Source organism: Peromyscus maniculatus, chromosome 19 (assembly GCF_049852395.1).
Source record: "Peromyscus maniculatus bairdii isolate BWxNUB_F1_BW_parent chromosome 19, HU_Pman_BW_mat_3.1, whole genome shotgun sequence".
NCBI lineage: Eukaryota > Metazoa > Chordata > Mammalia > Rodentia > Cricetidae > Peromyscus > Peromyscus maniculatus.
This window is the reverse complement of record NC_134870.1, coordinates 15,681,622-15,704,351: the sequence shown is the minus strand read 5'-3', so window position 1 is coordinate 15,704,351 and position 22,730 is coordinate 15,681,622. Positions and strand designations below refer to the sequence as shown.

The following is a 22,730-nucleotide window of genomic DNA, read 5'->3' as shown; positions in this document are numbered from 1 at the left end:
GTATGTAGGCCTAGGAAAAAAGTACTGAAGAGAAAAGAGCCTTTTATAACTGAAAACAATTTGAGCGATGAGAAACAGGTCCTTGGATCCACTGCTCCCAACATCTGGTAGCCACCATTCTATTCCTGAGTTCTAGGAGCTCAGCTTTTATATCACACACCTAGATTGGGTCAACTGTGAAAAAAGATACCAAAGGAACAGAAGGTTGTGCCTACACATATCCACAGTTAATTGATTTTGACAAAAGTAGTAAGAAAGCAAATTGGAGAAAAGACAATCTTATCAATTAATGGTTCTGTGCAAATGGCACCACATGCAAAGGAACAGAATCAGATCCCTATCACTTACTAGCTCAGTTCCCAAATGGACTGAAACCTAATCAGAAGATTCGCAACAATGAAAACATTAGAAGAAACATAGGATAAGTCACAAGAGTACATGAAATAAAGAAAAGAGATATAGAATTTTGTTAAGCTGAAAATCTTCTGTACAGCAAAGGAAACAAACATTAGGGTGAAGAGTGAAAAAAACTATTTGTAAACTATATCTGAAAAGTATTAATATACAGAATTATAAGGAACTAAAAAAATCAACAGAAAAATAAAAACCCAAGTAGCTTAATATTAAAAATAGGAATTATATCAAGCAAACATTTTCAAAAGACATTGCAAATGGCCAACAGGTATATGGAAAAGGAGAAAGGGATGAAGGAAGGAAGGAAGAAAAGAGAGAGGGAAGGAAAGGAAGACAGGCAAGTGGGCTCGACAGTCCCTGTCACCTTGTAACTTCTGACACAAACACCCCTTTGTCATCAAGGTGTCACATGTAGGTGTTCCCTAAGGTGGAGTCTCTCTGTTGTGTTCTCTCTCCCTCCCTCCCACCCTCCCTCCCTCCCTCCCTCCCTCCCTCCCTCCCTCCCTCCCTCCCTCCCTCCCTCCCTCCCTCCCTCCCTCCCTCCCTCCCTCCCTCCCTCCTCTCTCTCTCTCTCTCTCTCTCTCTCTCTCTCTCTCTCTCTCTCTCTGGTGTTCCTGAAGAGATCTGGATCCATCTCTTAGTCATCTACTGGAAAGCTTTGCCTGAGAATCCTCCCTGATTACCAGTCCAACTGCTAAGGATGGGAGGACTCCTACAAGTGTTCAGGGACACTCTCCCTCACAGACAGGGAGATTAGGGTGCACCGCATTTAAAGCTGTAGCTAATTATTACAAAGAGCAAACCTCAGGACCCCACTACACCAGGGATCTTCAAAATCAAATTAGTTACCTCTTCACAAATCTCTTTTCTCTGACATCTTTCCCTCTATATCACTCAGGTTCTAAACCTGGGACCTGATACTTAAAACCTTTTAAATATAATCCAATCTACTAATTTATTCTTCAGTAGAATTTTCCCTTAATCTTATAGTTGCAGTGAAACATTCCTGACTCTGGTCCTCACACACAAGTATCAATTTCTTACTTTCTCTAAGAGTCTCTCCACCTCCTTCCCACTGGCAGAAGAGGGAGAGGAGGTCCTGGACTCTCAAAGTCCAACCTTACTTTTAAGGACTCAGCTCAAATTGTATTTGTAAATAGTTATCTTTTATTTCCTATGCTTCCTACATAGAAATTACATTCTGAATAAATGATAAACATTTATATATTTGCCCACTTTTTTTGAAAAGCCGTATTTTATTACAACTAATAATTTTAAAAGTTCTTGTACCTTTATGAAACTATTTTATCTATTTTATTATAAAAATCCTGCAAATAAATAAAAATATCACAAACCTAAAGTAATGCGACCCAGAGTCTATACAACCCAATGAACTTATATACAGTAGGAATCAGCATTCAGAACAGAAACTGTGAAGCTTCACAGTATATTTTACACTTTCAACTCTGAATATATTTTATGTACTTATCTATAACCAACCCCCCCAAAAAATCAATGACAATTAGATCTAGAAAAAACTCTTAGCTTTTATTGTCATTCCTGTCTATACCAGCACCCAGTCCTTATTCTCCCTACAATTCCTTAAGGTAATAGCTTCGCTACACTTCTGCCATACTCAGCAAAACTGACATTTATTTATTTAGCTGCTGGGATCCAACCCAGAATCTTAGTACACTAGGCAAATGGTCTATTACTGAGGTACATTCCCAGCCCCTACTTAATTTTTTTTCAGTAGTAGGTATTTAATAGAGTGTTTGGTTAAATAAATGGGTAAAACAGTTTGGTTAATAAAGTGTTCAGCATCATGTGAAAGTACAAAAATGGTGAGAAATTTAGGAGTCAGTTTAATTAGAAAATGGCTACTTTATAAAAGTCATCTTTGTTCAGTAAATAAGCAAACATCCAAGGAATGAAATAATAAAAAGGGCCTGTAAACAGTGAGAGATTCTGGTGAATTGAGTCAGTCCATCTTTCTGTAGTAATTACTTTCCAAGGGCTTGGCTCAGCTGTGCCCTATGGTTTGATCTTATTTGTCATTAAGGCTTTGCATATTATTTATTTTCATTCTATGGAATTTATGCAGAAAGGCAGCAATGGAAGCTCCCTTGTCTGTGATTCTTCCCGCAGATAATAGAAAAGAAATTGCAATTAGATTTTGGTAATTGTATATAATTAACTCAAAATGAGCTGTTAATTATAAAAAAAATATGTTTTTTAACTTTCTCATTATCTCATTTATTTTACTTCCAAATTCTTAATGCCTCACTTGAGTCAGTTTGATATTTTAAATACACAGAGTACTTTTAATACTCAGATAATTTAAATTTCCAAATAAACAAAATTTAGCTTACAATTAAATTTTATCTAGGGAGTTCTCCTATTAACGTCAAAGAGCTTGTGAGGTAGAAAGAAGGTCATTCTCATAATGGTTTGTGATTAGGTCTTCTAAAAGCAGCAGGCATTCTAGCTCTAATGATGCAGGCTGCTCAAGGCAGTACAGTAATCTCGACTGATGCAGCTCTACCTTTTCTGGATAAATGGAGACAAACACCATTTCCATAGCCAATTGAGTCAGGGAGAATTTATTGTCATTTCCTTTTTAAGTTTCATGTTATGTTTAAAAATTTAAGAGCTACTGAGTGAGACTTCTTGGCTTTCCAACAACTATCACACTGTCAAAGCAGTTACTAAAGCTGCACTAATTCTTATATGCCAGTATTTTAAAAGTCTATGTTTTCATCATCACGGCATACTAGGAAGCACTATATAATCTTCCCTTACTAGCTTCACAATCTAAAGTTGTAGAGCACACACATCATAATGCCTGGAAACCAAGCTTAAAGCCTGCCCATTGCTTTTCTAGTCTTCAGAGCATTCACTATACACACCTGACCACCAGTCAGGAAAACTTTCACAAATCAAAAATGGGAATTTGAATAGCTACAAACTTTCAGGAAAGAATTAGTATGGCTGCACCAGTTATCTGTATGGCTATGACTGCAGTATCTGACAGAAACACCTTAAGGACAAAGGTTGATTTCTGCTCACAGTCTCAGTCCAGCTCATGGATGCTGGAATGTACGCAGGCACTTACTCACATCACAGGAGATACTACTGGGATGTGAACATGTGTTGCTCTGATTGGTTGATAAATAGTCATCTGGCCTATGGCAAGGCAGCTTAGAGGCAAGCGAGAAATTCAAAGAGAGAGCCAGGAAGAAGGCTGAGTTGAGACACCAGTGAGCCGCCCAAGGAGCAAGATGCAATGGGATGCAGGTAAAGCCACAGAACATGTGGCGATACATAGATTAATAGTTATGGGCTAATTTAAGATATAAGAGCTAGCTAGCAAAAGGCTTGAGCCATTGCTATGCAGTTATAATTAATGTAAGCTTCTGAGTGATTATTTTATAAGCGGCTGCAGGGTCTGTGGGGCTGGGCAGGACTAGAGAAAACTTCAACTACACTACAGGAACCATGACATGTGGGCCCAAGCCTACCAAGACAGTGCAGGGAGAACCAGGGTTCAAAGCACAAGTCTTTGGGGTACATTTCAGATCCAAACTGTAACAATTTGTCAAGCATAATTTACAATAATAAATTATTCAAAGCATCTTATAAAAATTACCCCTGGCCTGCTAACTTTATTTTGGAGGAGTCTATCCTTTAAAAACAAACCAGAACACTGAATCTGGAGATTGCTTTTGGTACAATGGTATTTTTACTATATTAATCCTACTGATCCATGAGCATGAGAGATCTTTCCATCTTCTGATATCTTCTTCGATTTCTTTCTTTGATGTCTTAAAGTTTTAAATCATTCAAGTCTCTCCCTTGCGTAGGGCTACTCCAAAGATATTTTCTATAAATTTGAGGTTATTGTAAAAGGTGTTATTTCCCTGATTCCTTTCTCAGTCTGTCATTTGTATAAAGGAAGGCTGTTGACTTTTGTGTGCTAATTTTGTATTCAGCTATGTTGCTGAGTGTGTTTACCAGCTGTTCAGTGTGTTCCACTGTTTACTAGTGGAACTTTTAGGGTCACTTATGTATACTATGTATACTATCATATCATCTGAAAATAAAGATATTTTGATTTCTTCCCTTCCTTTTTTGATTTAAGGCCCAATGCATGAGATGGAACTGATACCAGATACTGTTAGGGTAGCCAAGAACTTGAGATTGATAGTTCAGAGGCTTATGGGAAATATAAATACTACTGTTCTGTTAAAGGAATACAGCAATACAATGATTGCTAATGACACTATGTTACACTCATATATGTGTGCCTTGCTCAGCCATTGTTAGAGAAGATTCCTCTTGCAGCAGATGGGAACAAATATAGAGACCCACAGCCAGACAATTTGCAGAGAGTGAGAGATCTTGGAATATTCAACCCTATAAGGGATATTTCCATCAAATCCCTACCCTTAGGGCTCAGGGAACTCTGTGGAAGAGGAGGCAGAAAGCAAAAGAGCCATCTGGAATTGAGGACATCAAGGAATCAAGGCCTTATAGACACAACAGAGCTGGCACACATACAAACTCAGAGACCGGCAGCATGCACAGGGCCTGCATGGGTCTGTACCAGACCAGGGCCCTAGAGCTGAGAGAAGTGGACACACCACCCATCCCTAACCCAGAAGCTATCTCCAATTGATAGTCACTTGCTTATGAAAAATTACTTTTCTCTAAGGGAGTCTCACTGGGAAAACAAACCACTCTTAAGGGTAGGGCCTATGCCCAGCAGTTGATGACCAATACAAACAGCATCTTTGAAGGTTCTTTGTCTCACAATATTAGGTGAGGGTGTTTGTTTGTTTTGTTTTTTGTTTTTTCTTTCTACCTTACAGGTTCTTTTTGGCTTCTTATGGCTTCCAGTTTGGGCTTTTATATGATTCCTGAGTGTACAAATGTGTGGTGTGGGTCTCTGCATTTATGTTTATTTCTTCTGTTTCTACTTTGGCTGCTTTTCTTGTTTGGTTGTTTTGTCATATTCTGATTTCTTTATTTTTTATTTTATGATTATTCCTTAGATGCCTGTTTCTAATGACACAGAAAAGGTATGGATCTGAATGGAAGGGAGGCAGGGAGGAATTAGGAGAAGTAGAGGGAGGGGAAACTGTAATCAAGATATATTGTATGAAAAAATCTATTTTCAGTAAAAGAAAAACAAATTACCAGAACACAAGAACATATGTTCCATCATGCTTACCTTATCATTGTGTACAATATTAAAGAACATGAAATAACTTGAGTGCTTGGTGATAGAAACTCACCAGCTAAGTTGCCTATAGAGACCATAGACTGTTACGCACTTATAAATAAGGAAGTGGCACTTGTAGTTGTTCTCTATTCACTATTCAAGAACTTACCACGAATTAATTAGATTAAATAAAATGACTTATTACTTTAGTTTTGTGACTCAGAAGTCTGGTGGGGTCTGACGCAGGTAATGTTCATGTGTCAACAGGGCATCTCGTTCACTGAGGGTGCTGTTTCCTTGCTGGCTGTCAGATAAGGTCTGTTCTTATTCTTCTACTTGAATTCCTTGTTCTGTGTTCTCTTTCCTCCATCTTTAAAGCCAGCAAGAGCAGGTTGAGTCATTTCCATATTTATAATCTCCATCCTCCTTTCCCCCCATGTGTCTGAACCAGCACATAAAGATTTTCCACACTTAAGGACTCCAGTAATTAGACTGGGCCCATTAGGAGAATCCAAAGTAATCTCCCCATGTCAGGGTTTAATCCTTTAATCATACCTGCAAAGCCTCTTTGCCACATGAAGCAACAGATTCAGAGGTTCCAGTGATCTTGAGCATGAACACCGTTGGGGGAGAATTATTCTTTATGTTTGTTTATTTATTATTTAGAGAGAGTGTGCATGCCGCAGTGTGGAGGTTAGAGGACAGCTTTCAGGAATTGGTTCTGTCCTTCCACCGTGTAGATTCCCTGGGATGGAACTCAGGTTTTGGGATCAAGAACCTTTAAGCACAGAGCCATCTCACAAACCCCTTTTGGGGGAGGAGTATTTGCTTACTACAGCTGTCTATCTAAAAACTTGATAATCATTAAGTACTATGTGGAGGGGGGAGGCCTGATGTGTTCAGATTGATCAGAAGTGTATATACACGTGCTGTGTCTATAAGCATTAAGAAAGGTTTAGAAAGCTACATATCAAGGTACCAATAATTGATTCAATCAAAACAGGATAGTGAATAAGATACATAACAAAAGAAGACTGGTATTTTCTAGATATGCCTCATTTTATTTTTTAAAAGAGAATATCTTACTATTTGTAAGATAAAAAGGTATTAATTTTTAAATTTTAATGAAGGTTAAAATATTTGAAGATTATGATTTGAATATGTGACAGATTATAAAACATAATGTATTATTAATATGTAAAGCATACTGATTTATCAGATGTAGACTTTATCAGATATTGTACCTCGATGATGAGATTACAGGTGTATTTAATTTTCTTGTTTTGACTTGCTAGTATTTTTGTTTTATGCCACATGTAAGTAAAGATATATATATATATACATATATAAAAATAATATTAATAGGAAAAATATTTTAAACTAAAAAGTAATAAAAAGGCTGGGCACGGTGGCATACACCTTTAATCTCACCACTTGAGAGGCATAGGCAGGGAGATTTCTGTGTGTTCCAGGCCGGCCTGGTCCACATAGTGAGTTTCAGATCAGACAAGTCTACACAGTGAGACCCTGCATCCCCCTCCAAAAACAGGAATAGAAAGAGTTATGACATAGCAACTAAAAATGGCAAGGCCCCTACACAAACCACCAGGGGATGAAAATCTACAGAGTACTAATGAATGAGGACAAATGGTCATCTTATTTGAATATTGGGAAAATGCTAATTACAAATGATTCTCTCTTTCTGTTTATTAAATTTCCAAGTGTTGCTTAATTATTCAAATCAACATGAGAAAGCCAATTTACTCGCCTGATTGAAAACATAACTCTGTCCCTTCTGAAGCTTCTCTGAAAGAAAAGGAAAAGGATGAGAAGGACTGAAGCTTATCAAGCTTAGAAATGTGACAACAGGTAAAAGATGTCACCAAGCTCAGAAGTCTGAAAAGCAGATACGAGTTAAATTCAATGAGCCAACTGGGGAAAAAAATCAAAGACTGCCATGGTGGGGAAGGAAAAGGCTGAACCTTTCCAGAGAATTCCTGAAAGGCTCAGGGCAGGCAAGAATGCAGTCAAACAAACAAAAAAACAACCCCTGCCACCAAAAGAAAAAAAAAAAAAAAAAAAAGACAATCACCTGGCTGACAGTGGCCTGAGCCTTAAAACACCAGGTGCCCTTGTCTCTCTGTCTCCATCTAGTGGTGAAGACTGGAGGTTTGCCTCAAGAAAAGTGGAAAAAGAGACTGCTGGCTGGGGAGAGGGCTCAGTGGGTAAAATGCTTGCTGGGCTGGATCATTAGCACCCACGTAAAAAGCAAAGAACATAAACAAACAAACAAATAAAAGACAATGCCCAGATAGGTGTCACATGCTTGTAATTCCAGCATTGGGGAAGTGGAAATAGGTGAGGTTAACTGGCCAGCCCATTGTCAAGGTCCAAGCCAGAGAAATTGCTGTTTCCAAAAACAAGGTAAATAGGAGATGGATCTGGAAGGAGTTAGGGGGAGAAGAGGAGGGTAAATATGATTAAAATGCATTGCATGACATTCTCAAAGAGTTAATAAAATACTATATGAACAAGGTAGATGAGCCCAAGGAATGATGAGCCCAAGATTGTCCTCTGGTCTCTGTATGCACGCACACACATGAACACATGCATATGCATACACATAAGAATGACTCTAGACTTGCGGGATATTAGGTGAAAGAATATATAAGAGCCTCATCTTCCCCACAGAGCTCCTCACATTGCCAGCAGGTATAGTTTAGATCTTAAATATTCTGAGGGATTTCTAGTTGCTGGTGGTACCTTCAGATGAGCTGTAGAACACAGCATTGGGGACACACTCTTGAATGGGATATTGGAATGTTGGTCTGTTTTCTTTCTCTGGTTCCTGGTTACCATGAGGTAAACAACTTTGTTTTTCCAAGTGTTCTCTACCACGATATTCTGCCTCACCACAGACCCAGAAACAATAGACCTACTCACCACAGACTGAAATCTCTGAAATAAAAATGATCCCTTCATCCTTTTGAGCTTTTTTTTATATGTATTTTGTCATAGTGATGAAAACCTGACTAGGAGCAGCCTAGCTCATAAAATGCTCCCATCCAACTTCCCCAGCTAGTTCTACAGTTTATCCTTAGGAGAACTGACTACCCAAAAGAACAGACCTAGGGGTGGAAATAGGCAGGAGCCCCTGTGGCTTCTACCTAACCATAGGGAACACAGGAGTTGACAAACTTTATTGACAGACATCAAAAGCTTTTAATAGCTGTTTACTGCTTCTGCTTAGAAATAATAGTGGCTTACTAGACATGTGTGGACAAAACAAACTTGAACTTGTTGAAAACAGAATAATGTACCAGGAACAGAAGCAGCTTCAAAACCTACTATAAATATCTTCAGAGTTATGAGAAATATGACACATATAAAACAAGAATGGGTGAATATTTTTTAAAGGCGCATTTGAAGAACATTAAGAATTACAGCAACAATAAAATCCAACAGGAGCACTGATAGATAAAATACAGAAAGTTTCTTAGGAACTAGAGGGAAAGATAAAGCTGACTAGTAGAAATAGGAGAGGAGGAAAAAGAGGCAATGAAATGAAATTCTAAGAAATTCAGCACCTGAATTTTAACTCAAGTTCCAGGAAGAGGCCACACAAAAATAGACCCAATAGACTGCAAAAGGTATATTTCTTTGGACTGAAGAAAGTTTCCCAACTATAGAAGTACACTGTTTTACTCAGTACAAAATAGGTTTTTAGAAGGCTAACGAATCTACAGCAGCATTAATGTTTATAATAATTCATGGAAAGACAAGGTTCAAATAGTTTTCATAGAGTATTAATTACAAAAAGATCAGTAATGAAATTACATCAATTTTAAAATGGTAGTAAATGTAGAACAGGCTAATAAAGAAATATTGGGGCATACAGTAGCTACATAATAGCTACACAATCAATATTTGCTGACTAAAAGTAACACAGTTTACAAAGTATTAAATGATACCAGAAAAGGGTGAATAAATAAAACTCTGTATAAGTATAATCTTTATTACTCAATATAGAACACAATAATTATGAATACAAATAAAAATGGCTTAAAGATTGTTTCTGAGAGGTAGAATTGTGAATGAATTTTATTCTTTTCAATTTTTTTTCAAAATTATAAAATGAGAATGTATGTAGTTTTAAGTGATCAAAAATAGTAATAAGAACCAGGCATGTAGCTCATACACATGACCTCTGTGTCTTGGTGGAAGAGGTAGGAGGAACAGAAGTTTAAGGCCAATCTAATCTAGGTCATATAATGAGCTCAAGGTTAGCCTGAGCCAATTGAGACCTTGCCTCAACAATACTACCATTATCAACAGTTTTTTTTAAATTAATGATGAACATAAAGCTATAAACGATTATCAAATACATTCTAAAAATGTATATTCTTAGTATTTTGCCATCCCCCACCCTCAGGTTTACCTTGGTCCAGAGTCACTACCATTCACATCGAGATCGAGTTCTTGGGGTTTAGTAAATTCATTATCAGCAACCAGTTCTCGAGACTTAAATACAGCTTGAGTCCTTAACCTGTAAAAATAAATTTAAGAATCTCTAATCCCAAAGCACTGACAGGATCAACACACACACACACACACACACACACACACACACACACACACACACACACACACTTCCTAAATACACATTAAGTAAGCCCATCAAATTTTCTTTATGGACACATGCGGGAAGATTGAGCTGGTTAGAACATAATGGAAAAACTCAGGATTGTAAATGTTTTCGGAGCACTTTATGTCTCAGTTCCGAAAGGTGAAAGCTTCCAGTTATTCATTGCTGAATGCTTTGCTCACTGTGTTAGTTACTTTTGCAGTTGCTGTGTTAAAACGTTAGACAGAAAAAGCCTGAGGGAGAGAGGGTTTGTTTGGCTCACAGTTTGATGGTGTAGCCCGTCACAATGGGGAGGACCTCAAAGTAAGACCTCAAAGCAGCTGGTCACATTGCACTTGTAGTCAGGAAGCGGAAGATGAATGCTAGACGTCAGCTAGCCTTCCTCCTTTTATGTAACCTAGGACTTGAGCTCAGAGAACCAGCCATCTACCCACATTTAGAGTTTGGTCTTCCTACCTCAATCAAGCTAATCAGGATAATCCCTCACAGGCATGCCCGGTGGCTTGTTTTGTGTGAGTCTACACCCTGTCATGTCAAGAACCAACATTAGCCATCCCAATGTTCATTACTGTTACAAATACCTGGGTAAATAAATTAATGGAGGAAGGATTTAGTGGACTCATGGTTTCTGAGGTTCCAGCTTATAATAGGTTGGCTATATTTCTGTGGGCCTGAGGTGAGGCAGAAGAGCATAACAGAGAAAAGCTGCTCAACTCATGTCAGCCTGGAAGCAAAGAGTGACAAGAAATTCTCATCGAAGGCATACATTGGTGAGCTAGTCCTCCAAGCAGGCCTGCCTTGTAGATTTTACCACTTCATAATAATGGTACAAATTATAAATTATCAATAGCTTTAATGGAAAAGATTAACTCATTGATGAGTTAATGGATTATTCTATTGGCTCAATTACTTGATTAGACAAGTGTCCTCATGAGCCAATCATTTCCCTTAAGCTCTATCTCTGAACATTGCACTTGTGACTGAGTCTCCAACATATGAGCCTTTTGAGGAAACACTTTAAATAGAAGCCATTCAAGTCACCCTGGTCTAAATAAAAACTCTTGCAACTCTCAAGTATTATTGACTCTGTACCCAACTACTCATGTTGACACTTCAAAAAGCTGGGATATCAGTGACAACATATTTTCTTTAGGCCACAGACAAAAATAGAACTAGGTCTCCTGGTTAATTTCTTTTGTCAACTTGACCTAGCTACAGTCATTTGGGAAAAGGGAACCTCCATTGAGAATGTCCCCAACCAGACTGGCCTATGGGCACTTTCTTGATTAATGGTTGATGTGAAAGGGTCCAACTCACTATGGGCAGTTCCCCTCAGTGTTGGTGGTCCTGGGTTATAAGAAAGCTGAGCAGAACATGGGAGAAAGTGAGTAAGCAGAATTCCTCTATGGCTTCTGCTTTGGTTCCTACCTGGCTTAATTCCTGCCCTCACTTCTCTCGGTGATGAACTATTTACCTGGAAATCTAAGATGAAATAAACCTTTCCTCCCCGACTTGCTTTTGTTCATGGTGTTTTATCGCAACAATAGAAAACCTAAGACAGAAGGTATGTTATCTACAGAGATTAAGACCATCCTTGTATATACTGAGAAGGGAAGGGTGATCAATCACTGACAACAAATATGTGATGCCTAATGTCCATTCCTTCAGTCTTTCAGAAAATGTTCTTTGGTTATATGTTTATTCTTTGACTATGAAATAAAAGCCGGGTGGTGGTGGTGTATGCCTTTAATACCAGCATGCAGGAGGCAGAAGCAGGTGAATCTCTGAGAGTTTGAGGCCAGGTTGGTCTACAAAGAGAGTTCGAGGATGGCCAGGACTGTTACATAGAGAAAACTTATCTCGAAAAACCAAACCAACCAGCCAAACAAACAAAAACTATGAAATAAAACTATTATGTGTTTTGTAAAATCACCATGAACATAGTATTTGTCACCATCAAAAGACATTCTTTTAACTGTGACTATACATGGTGATATACAGAGAGATGGAATTTGCAGTATTATTACTGTGTAGTGACATGCAAGTCATTAGTAAATGAAGGTATAAAATGCTAAAATCAGGCAATTATGAGAAAGGAGTAAGAAAAATAGTAACAGCAGCAGTCAGAATAGCTTCTGCCCAAGGTGATACATTTTTAAGTGGTGAAGGTGGTACATTTTTCATAGCTAGGTATACATTATGTGTACTCTAGATGCCAGAGACAAAGACAAATATTTATAAAGAGCTTTGACATTACTCATTACAAATGCACTACTTTACTCTTATTTCCAAAAGAATGTACGGTGGTTCTTGGCACTGCAATCAACTGTGTTCTGGATAAATCTTCTTTGACCAATTTAGAAAGGACTCACAAAGCAAGACTTTCTGAAAGCATTGACTATGCAATCTCAAGGTGGAAGAATCAATTATAAATCAGAATTAGTAAGTATTATTGTCTTCCCAAATGCATTTCAATGGGAAAGTCTCATCCCCAAACTCTGAACTACTTTAACTTCTTTAATTCTATGCTACTCATTTGGTATTCAATTATAGAGTGTCTTTCCAATACATTTCCTGAATATCCTAGGCACAATAAATAATGCTGTATGCATAGCCAGTATTAATTTATTACTGTAATTGAACTGAGTTATCTGACCACTTAAATTACAAATTCAGTAAAGATATACAATAGTCCATATTATGTATAAATTAGTGTGTGAGACTGTGCATAACACACTGAAAGAGATCAGGTTTTATTCATCTAGGTATTCTCCCCACATAGTTTTGGGCAAAAATAATAAATACCTTTCTAAAACAATGAAAATTGAACTGAGTTATAGAATATATTATACAAAATATACTATGATGCTCTTTTGTATATATCCCATAACTTAAAGAACCCAGTGAGAAAGAAACCAGACCTAAAATTAAGTAAGGTGTAGATAAATGGAAAAGGAAAGCAAACATATTTAAACCAGACGAGAAGGTATGGCTTGAGAAAGAACGATGAATAGTATATGGAAAGGGTTTCAACCAGATACATTTTCAGAGAAAAACATTTCTTAGGAAAAATGGGGCAAATGGGTACAGAGATAACTGCAAATTATAGAAAGCTCTGCAAACTAGGATGATCAGCAGTAGCTAATCTAGAAATAATTTTTTATCAGTTTTTAAAATTCAGAAGTGGTAAAAATAAAGGCACTGTATTAGGAGGGTTCATTCACCACAGATATTTTTGGTTTATGACCCTACTGGGCAGACTTTCAGATAACTCTTAAGTGATAAAATTGCCAGAATCTGAAAAGCAGGCCAGAGAGTAGGCTGACTTTTGGCCTAGAAATGTGAATTGTGATACTGATTAAACAGATAAATCAAGGCCCTCACTTCTGGCCCATCCCAGCATAACACACTGAAAGAGATCAGGTTTTATTCATCTAGGTATTCTCCCCACATAGTTTTGGGCAAAAATAATAAATACCTTTCTAAAACAATGAAAATTGAACTGAGTTATAGAATATATTATACAAAATATACTATGATGCTCTTTTGTATATATCCCATAACTTAAAGAACCCAGTGAGAAAGAAACCAGAGGTAGATCAGATGATTTCCTAGTAGAAAAGCAGGAAGAAAGAACCTTCTCTAGTTAAAAATGTCTTCAGCCAGGTGTGGTCAAAGCTGTAACCTCAGCACCTGGGAGGAGGCAGGAGAAAACACAGGTTTGGGTTAGCTTGGGCCACAGGCAGAATCTGTCTTAAAAAGCCTCCATCCCATTATCTGAAGTGACTGTTTATCTGGGCACCTCACTTGAAGCTTCTGATCAAGAACTTCTTGACTTGGGAGAATTTTGTTTTATAGTCAGAGCTACAAACAGCAAATGAAATGGCAGAACTGGGATGGCCAAGACTCAGAACCACAAAGCCCTCTAACAGATGCTGAAGACAGCAGAGGCCAGTAAGATAAGGTCTGAAGACGGACAGGACTGTGCCTGGGCGCTGTTTCATGGGTTGTATATGTTTACAAGTCCTGATCAACAAGACCGAAAGCACTTGAGGAGAAAACACTGAGGATTTTCTAACACTGTGGATGGTAACTACCTAGGGTAATAGTCATCCCTGCAATAGAATTGATTAAATCACATGATAATCTGAGGAGAGGAATTCTGAATATGGGAAATAAACAGTCCGCTGAAAAGGAAAATTAGGATAGAGAGAATGGATCCATGAGGGAGCTCAAACTATTTTTGCAGAGTTTTCCAGAAGACAGAAATCTTTAGAGTTTAAGAAACAAAAGGTGTGGCCCGGCATGGTAGTGCACGCCTTTAATCCCAGCACTGGGGAGGCAGAGGCAGGCAGATCTCTGTGAGTGTGAGGCCAGCCTGGTCTACAAAGTTAGTTGCAGGATAGCACCTTTAATCCCAGACACAAAGAACACTTCTGAATAGCCTTGAAAGAAATCGAAAGGCAGAAAATTTCTAAAAAGAAACAGAAGACATAAATAAAAACAAGGCAGAAACTGTACTTTGGAAACATGCTCATCTGAGATAAGAAAAAAAATTCAGCAAATATGGAAAGAAAACAAACCTCACAAGATTATTGTTAATTATGACTAAGAGGCCAAAAAGGAGAGTCAGACACTTGACTAGAGCTGAAGAGGAATAACACAGGGCAAAGAAAAGCAGCAGCAGCTCCCAGGATCAGATCTCAGGGACCATAACAAAAAATTTACATTTCTGTACATGAAGTTTAAGGAAGGAACATGGATGGGGCTCAAAAAGCGATACAAAAAAAAAAAAAAAAAAAAGGTTCAAGAACTCCTAAATATACCGAATCTTCGAATCTTCATAATGACGAAACAGTTTGTGTTCTTCATCAGCACTAGACAATCAAAGAAAAAAAAAAAAGCAGCAGCAGCAGATAATCATACACACTGAACTAATGTTAATTCACTAGTTTCTAAATTATGTAACATGCATCCATTGGTGAAGGGCATCTGGAATATCTCTGTAACATTTTTAAAAGTACTCATGAACTTATAATTATTTCAAATAAAGTTTAAAAGTAACTATGAATATGTATAGTTTAAAAATATATACACATACAAGATTTTCCTCAAAAACTCTATTTCTTAGGTCTTTTTTCTAAGCTAGTATTATAAAGAGATGAGTGTATCTTGTAAGAATCTATAGAAGATGGTGACCAAGAAGGCAACAAGCAAGGAGACAGAGGCATTTCCCTTGGGAAATTTGCAATTCATTATTCTTTAAAGAACATAAAGGCTACATTTTAGGATTTTAAATATACTTATATCTGATTTATTACTACTTTTCTTCAATTAAACAGTAAACTTTATGCATATGAATGTAAAATGCATACTGAATAGTATAAAACAGCAACCAGCAACCCAGCGTTTGAAACCCAGTTCTAAGGAGATGATTGCTAAGGGAAGAATAATCAGGGTAAAGATCTATACAGAACACAAGCCCTGGGATTGACCCCAGTACCCAGTGAAAATAAATAAAAAGGAAGGTACAGAGAGTGAATATGATCAGCACACACACATGTACTTGTATAAAAATGTCCTTATGTAATACACTACCACATGCTATGAAATACACAATGGAAAATTTAAAAAGGTTACTTTTTAATAGAAAACGAAGGAAGTATAAATGTGAGTATGTTCATTAGAACTAGTTATAAGGCAGGCTATATTCAGGACTAGTAAGGATTAAATTTAAACAAGTCTAATGATTTGTTTTATTTTATAGGATGGCAGAAAGACATGAATATAGGATGATGACAACTAATTACACTTCTTTGCAATCTGATTCTACACTGAGAAATAATAGGATCTAACCTAATCTCTAACTCTCCATAGTGACATCAAATAACAAAACACATGGCATTTGAAGTATGATGAAAGTAACCACTGGGACTTGGGAGACAGTTCTGTGGGTAAAGAACTTGCTGTGCAAGCAAGAGGCCTTGAGTTCAAGTTCCCAGACAGGCATGGTTACATGTACTTGTAACCCTAGCATTGGGGGTGGTTAGATAGGTGGATCCCAGAAGCTCAATGGACATCCAACCTAGTTGAGATGGTGAGCTACTGATTTAGTAGACTCTGTCTTAATGAAGTAAGGTAGAGAATGACAGATGAAGACACTTGGAAGTCCTCCTCTGGCCTCCACATGTGTGCTTATAGGCACAAGCATCGATGTACATACTTACATGCCTATCTTCTGTATAAGGCAGGAATTGACTTGTAGTCATAGTTGGTATGCACTCCAACAAAGCAAGATGCTGAAGAACCTCTGTGAACAGTGTGGTGATTGTGTATCCCAATAAAGCTTACCTGGAGATCAGAGGACAGAGCCAGCCACTAAATTAAACAGAGAGGTCAAGCAGTGGTGGCACACACCTTTAATCCTATCACTTGGAAGGCAGAGATTCATCTGGATCTCTGTGAGTTCAAGGCCACACTGAGCTACATGAGAGAAACAGAACCAGGTAGTGGTGACACACACCTTTAATCCCAGGAAGTAATATGGCAGGACACAGAAAGGTATATAAGGTGTGAGGAAACAGCCTCTCTGGAGGCTGAGGATTTCATAGAGGTAAGCTAGTGGCTGGCTGGTCTGCCTCTCTGATCTTTCAGTTTTCACCCCAATATCTGGCTCTGCTTTTTTTTACTATAAGATTTTAAGATTTGTATTATAAGATTTAATTATAATATTTGTGTTATAGAACTGAGGTTTGTAAAAACCAGCATTTGAAATTGCATTCTCCAACCAACAGGCAGTGCTGAAAGAAGAGACAGGACTCACCAGTCATAATCCAGTCGGGACTGGTGCAGTTGCTGCTGTTTGAGGAGGAGCTTTGTCTCTTGCTGGGCCAGAAGATGTTGAAGGCGTTCCTTTTCAATTTCTAGTTCCATCTTCTGAAGCATCAACTGCTGCCTCCTATCTTCTGAGAGCTGCTTTTTGACATCAGTCTCACTGGGGTGCACTGTCACTCGGCCAGGCAGGAGAGATGGCCAGGAAAGCCCACACTGACCGCACGACGCCGGCCGTGTCTTACAGTACTGAGGGGCCATGTTCGCAGGATGGTAGTTCTCATGAACATAATCTTCACCTTCAGAGCATTTATGACCACAGTACTGACTCAGTGCTGCAGGTGGAAGGTGTGGGTATTCCTTCATCTTCATCTCTTCTGAAGGCAGGACTCTCTCTATCGGGGCTGCCTCTACTGGTTTCCTCCCTGGAGATTCATAAGTACCTGTTCTGGTTTCTGACGGCACCCTCTCTAAATGCTCTTTGGGAGGATGAAGTGTTACTGGTTTCAAAGAATTATTCCTCACTGCCATAAGGGACTCTGAAACTGAGTCCTGGGTTGCTGACTTAGGCCTTGCCTTGGTCTGACAGTAGGTTTGTGGTTTGGCTACACTCAGGTAGGAGCCATCCAGGTCCATCAATGAAGACTGCTGAGTACTTTTCCTGTTGGCTATCTAAGAAGAAACATAGAAAAAACAACTTGTGGGTTATGTTTTTTAGAAATCAATGATATATGTTCACTAAACAAAACTCTTATCTCCTTTTCTTAAATATTATAGTATCCACATTGCTAATGTTTCACAAAGCCACATCCATTTTCAAACAACCTTTATTTCAGCAAATCTATAGGAGGATAAAAAAATATCCAGCATTATTATGCTGCTTACAAAAATCTTCGGTGATTTTAGGAGTTGCAAGTACTTAAGGTTACATAAAATCAACTTTAAGATGCAAACACATTAAATATTAATATCTAAAATTGTCTATATTTGAATATTGAGCCAAGAAATCCATGCAGTCACCTTAAATATTCTTTGATTGGCTATTACACAGAACAAGATTTGATGTAAAACATTTCATATTATTCATACTGCTAGATGAGGTTTTATACATATCTTTAGAGAATACAGATACAGCCAACTACTTTCAACATATATAATTCTAATAAAAAACAATTATTTAAACATAAAATATTTAATTTCAACTACAAACATAAGTGATTTTTCAATTAAACCATTCAAGTGGTTATAGTCTAATAGAACTATGCAGAAAGGAAGCAGTGGTACATTTGAGCTGCCAGGTGAGGAGTAAGCGTTCCCAACATTTTAGCTGTAAACCTGTTCTATGAGGAGAGTGAAACTTCATCTGTATCAATTATTCTCAAACTTGAGAATTACCTGAAGGGCTTGTTAAGCATGAAAGGCTAGTTCCAGCCACAGAGTTTCCAACTCTGCTCAGGATAGTCAGTTCATTTGCATCTCTAAGAGGGTTTCAGGTGATGTTGATGTTGATCTGGGACCAGGCTTTGAAAATTGCTGGTCTAGACTAAGGCATCTAACTGTCTACCTCAGCCTTAGAAAACTGAGTGAGCACCAGTTTGGCTCTGAACATCTTTGATTTACTATAAGTAAGCAGGTTCTCCTCTGAGTGCCTTTCGAAATATGGTTTATCTAAAATCTAGGCTGCTCAAGTTGAAATATTTTAGTTTCATGCAAATGCTGAGTGTACTGCAGATAAGCAGTTTGTTCATGAAGTTGGATACTTGGGATTAACAAAACATTAACAAAGTTAATGCAGAAGAACCTTAAATGAAATTGACAGGGAAAAGTATAACCCTGAAAATGAGTCCGACAAAGTTTAGATTCTTCCAAGGGCAGATAATCTTCTACAGCCCAAACCCTCCCATCAACTTAGACACCAGGCATCACATAGGAGAGGCACCAAGTGCCAATTACTTAACTACAAAGATGGGTTCTTCAAAGTGCTGTCATTCCTAGCAGTGTAGATCCCTTGGGAAGCCGAGTATAACCTTTAGCACAAAGGCTGAAAGGCACAAATCCTGTACCTCTGGAGAAACTACATTCCTCACACAGACTCCACTCAAAGATAAGCCAAGAGAACACTAAGCAGAAGTAAATGAGAAAGATGTTTGAAATAGTCTTTACAGCTTCCACTCACATCTTCCTCTTCCCTCTGGCTTTCATTTAAAGTCCATTTACATAAACTCTTTTTTTTTTTTTTTTTTTTTGGTTTTTTTTCGAGACAGGGTTTCTCTATGTAGCTTTGCGCCTCTCCTGGGACTCACTTGGTAGTCTAGGCTGGCCTCACAGAGATCCGCCTGCCTCTGCCTCCCGAGTGCTGGGATTAAAGGCATGCGCCACCACCGCCCGACAACATAAACTCTTTTACTTTGTTGCCATTTCCTATCTGTATTCAAGGAAGTCCAGAAAGCCATTAATAGTACTGAATAGTACTATTAACCAAAAAACAAAAAAAACCTTAAATCTTCCCCACCTTGGCAGGTTTCTGGCCAATCCTAGTCCTGAGTTATTCCACTTTGTCTAGAGCACCTGCTTTGTCCCCAGTCACTCAATGCTGGGTACAAATACTGAGACAGAATGACTTGGTGTCTTGTTCATAAATAATCACTGTCTGCCTAGCATCATAAAGCATAGACTGATGAGTGACTTATTCAAGCTTATTAAAAAAAACTACCACCTTTCAGCTTATTGGACACCACAAACCAATGAACGAAGCAGCCACAAATCTGAACACAGAGAACCAGCTCAGCTGTTCAGTTCCCTCAAACTAGTATCCTAGATCTGTCCTCAACTCAGCACCCGCCTACCTGATTGGAACCATACATCTACTATGGTTAGCTCCCATACACCTGTTTCTAACTTTCTGTCACCTATACATAATTGATTGAAGCGCGACCTATCATTCAAGTGCCAGATATTATCAGAATGGAATGGAATATTGCCATGGTTATGACTCCAAAGGAATGTATAAGTGCTTAGTGAAAGTGAATCTATTAACATTCAATATATTCTGACCCTGCAGAAGGGCACAAAGGTGTTCATATATGCTAATGACATAGCTTGCTAATAACACACCCACTGAAGTAATTTTTCACTTTTCATGGATAATTATTTGCACACTGAGGTAAGCTTATTTGCTCAAGGTTGTTGAGAGAAATATCCCTTTCACAGTAAACTAATAAATTACCATTTCTACATTCATTTCCTATTGCCACTACAATGAATTACTACAAACTCTGCAGTGTAGGACAACACAAATGTCTTCTCCAAAGATTGTGGAGGTCAGAAATTAGAAATCTATCTCACTGGGCTCAAGTCCAGGTTATGGCAGAGCTTGTTCTTTTGGGAAGCCCTGAGGAGAGAATCTATCCCCCCTCACCATACTCTTTAAAGCTTCTAGTGCCCATATATATTCCTTGGTTTGGGGTCTCTCCTCCATCTTAAAAGTGCATCACTCCAGCTTCTGCTTCCAACATCATAGTGTCCTGTGCTCTGATTTCTTTCTTATTCTTTTTGGACTATAGGGGACACCTATCCAGGTAATCCAGGGTGATTTCCTCATCTCCTAATCCTTAGCTTAATCACATATGCAAAGTCCTTTTGTTCATAAAGTTCATTTAAGTTCATACAATTGATATTTACGGGTTGCAGGATTTAGGGCATAGGTGTGTGTGTGTGTGTGTGTGTGTGTGTGTGTGTGTGTATGTATGTGTGTGTGTGTGTGTGTGTGTGTGTGTGTGTATCTGTATATGAACTTTTGGGTTTATACATACTATATTCTGTTATATTTTTGGTTGTGAGCCTAGCCTTTAACGGCTGAGCCATCTCTCCAGCCCATATTCTCAATAAGTATGTTTTTTGACTGCATCATGTTATTGATAAAATTCAAACTGAGTTTTGAGCTAGTAATGAAAGAAAATTAGAATCTTAGCACTTGATGGGAAAAACTGAAGAATCACAAAGCCATCTGGGTTCTGTAGTAAGTTCCAGACCAACCTGGCCTACGAGAAAGATTCTGTCTCACAAAAAAAGAGATCTAAGATTAGGCTAAATCATGTGTTACCAAGAGAAAAGCTAGAAAAGAAATAGAAATCAAACTTCCTAAAAGGTTCTAAATATAAAATTCAGTTGCTTTATTAGTAGAGTTGAAGATATCTAACGCCTTTGGGATCCATGCAAATAACAATAGACCCGAATGAAACAGATGTGTTTTTCTTTCTAGAGTTGCTCCATGCCCTTGCATGTGGCATTAACAAACACAAATTCACTTAACAAAGGCTTAAACTAACAAAAAATCCTGAATTGCTTCTGTAGCATATGGGTGTTTAAAAACCTGCATTACATTTTTATTTAGGGCCTGTATGTGCATGCACACGTGTGCACAAGCACACAGCTACCATGATACTCACACAGAGGTCAGAGGACAACTTGTGGGGGTTGGTTCTTTCCTTCAACCACGTGGGTCCTGAGGATCAAACCAAGGTTGTCAGGCTTGGTAGCCAGCACCTTTACCCCATGGATCATCTCTCTAGCCTACATATGGGTTTAATATGAAACTTTCAGATAAGTAACACAAACTTAGACAATACTTTTTTAAAAATAGAGCCAAATTTTCTAATAAAATAAACAGCTTAAGAGTATGGCTTATGAAATTTCACATTTGTTTACATGGATGTAACTATCTCCCTGGTCAAGTTACAGAACACCTCTATCACCCAGAAGTTCCCTTGTATGCTTTCTGGTCAACACCTTTGCTCTATGCTCATCAGTTATACATTTATTGATTTACACCTACAATAAATCAACATTCATTGTTTTTTTTATCACTATACAGTTTTTGTTGTATGGCTAAGGCACAATTTATTTTTCTCTTATTAATGGGGGCACCCATTTAGAGCTCTTATAAAGCTGCTATTGTTCTTATATAAGTGTTTTTTAAAATATTTATTATTTTTTTAATTTAATATAATTACATCATTTTTTCCAATTCCATCCCATTTCTTCTCTTCACACATAAACCGGCCTAGTTCATTTAATGTTATCTGTATGTACATGATTTCAGAGATGACTACTTGGTATTGAGTAACCAATTTGGGGGCTCTTCCCTGAGGAAGACTATTTTCCCCCTCTCAGCATTTCTGAGTTTTAGCCTAGGGGTTGGGGCCCCAGTGAGATTTCTCCCTTCCATGTTAGCAGTCGACTGGTGTCATCTTTGTTCAAGTCTTGTCTAGACAGCCAAGTTGGTGAGATGTCACGGGTATAGCCCTCTGACATTTCTAAGAAATCTTCCTGTTCTCTGGCTCTTACAACTTTTTTTCTTGCCTCTCGTCCACTATGATCCCTGAGTCTTGAATATAAGAGTTGTGTTGTAGATGTATCAGTTGTGGCCTGGCACCACACGGCCACTTGTTTTCTGTATTTTGATTAGTAATGTTTTTCCTTAATGGTCTCTGTCTGTAAATTTTTCCTTATAGCTGAACAGTATTCCACAGTGTATATGTACCACATTTTCATTATCTGTCAGTTGAAAGACACCCAGGTTATTTCCATTTCCTAGCTATAGTGAATAAAGTGGTA

General features: G+C 38.1%; 1 protein-coding gene across 14 annotated transcripts in view; it reads right to left on the bottom strand.

Moving 5' to 3' along the window:
* Kiaa1328 (KIAA1328 ortholog) overlaps positions 1-22,730 on the bottom strand; it is a 284,005-nt gene that overhangs the window by 84,014 nt on the left and 177,261 nt on the right. For all 14 annotated transcript variants that reach the window (XM_042263680.2, XM_042263679.2, XM_076554846.1 and 11 more), the window contains 2 exons: positions 17,107-17,786; positions 10,077-10,184 (listed from right to left, as the gene is read on the bottom strand). In XM_042263680.2, the coding sequence (XP_042119614.2) occupies positions 10,077-10,184; positions 17,107-17,786 (788 nt within the window). The remainder of the gene's footprint in view (positions 1-10,076; positions 10,185-17,106; positions 17,787-22,730) is intronic.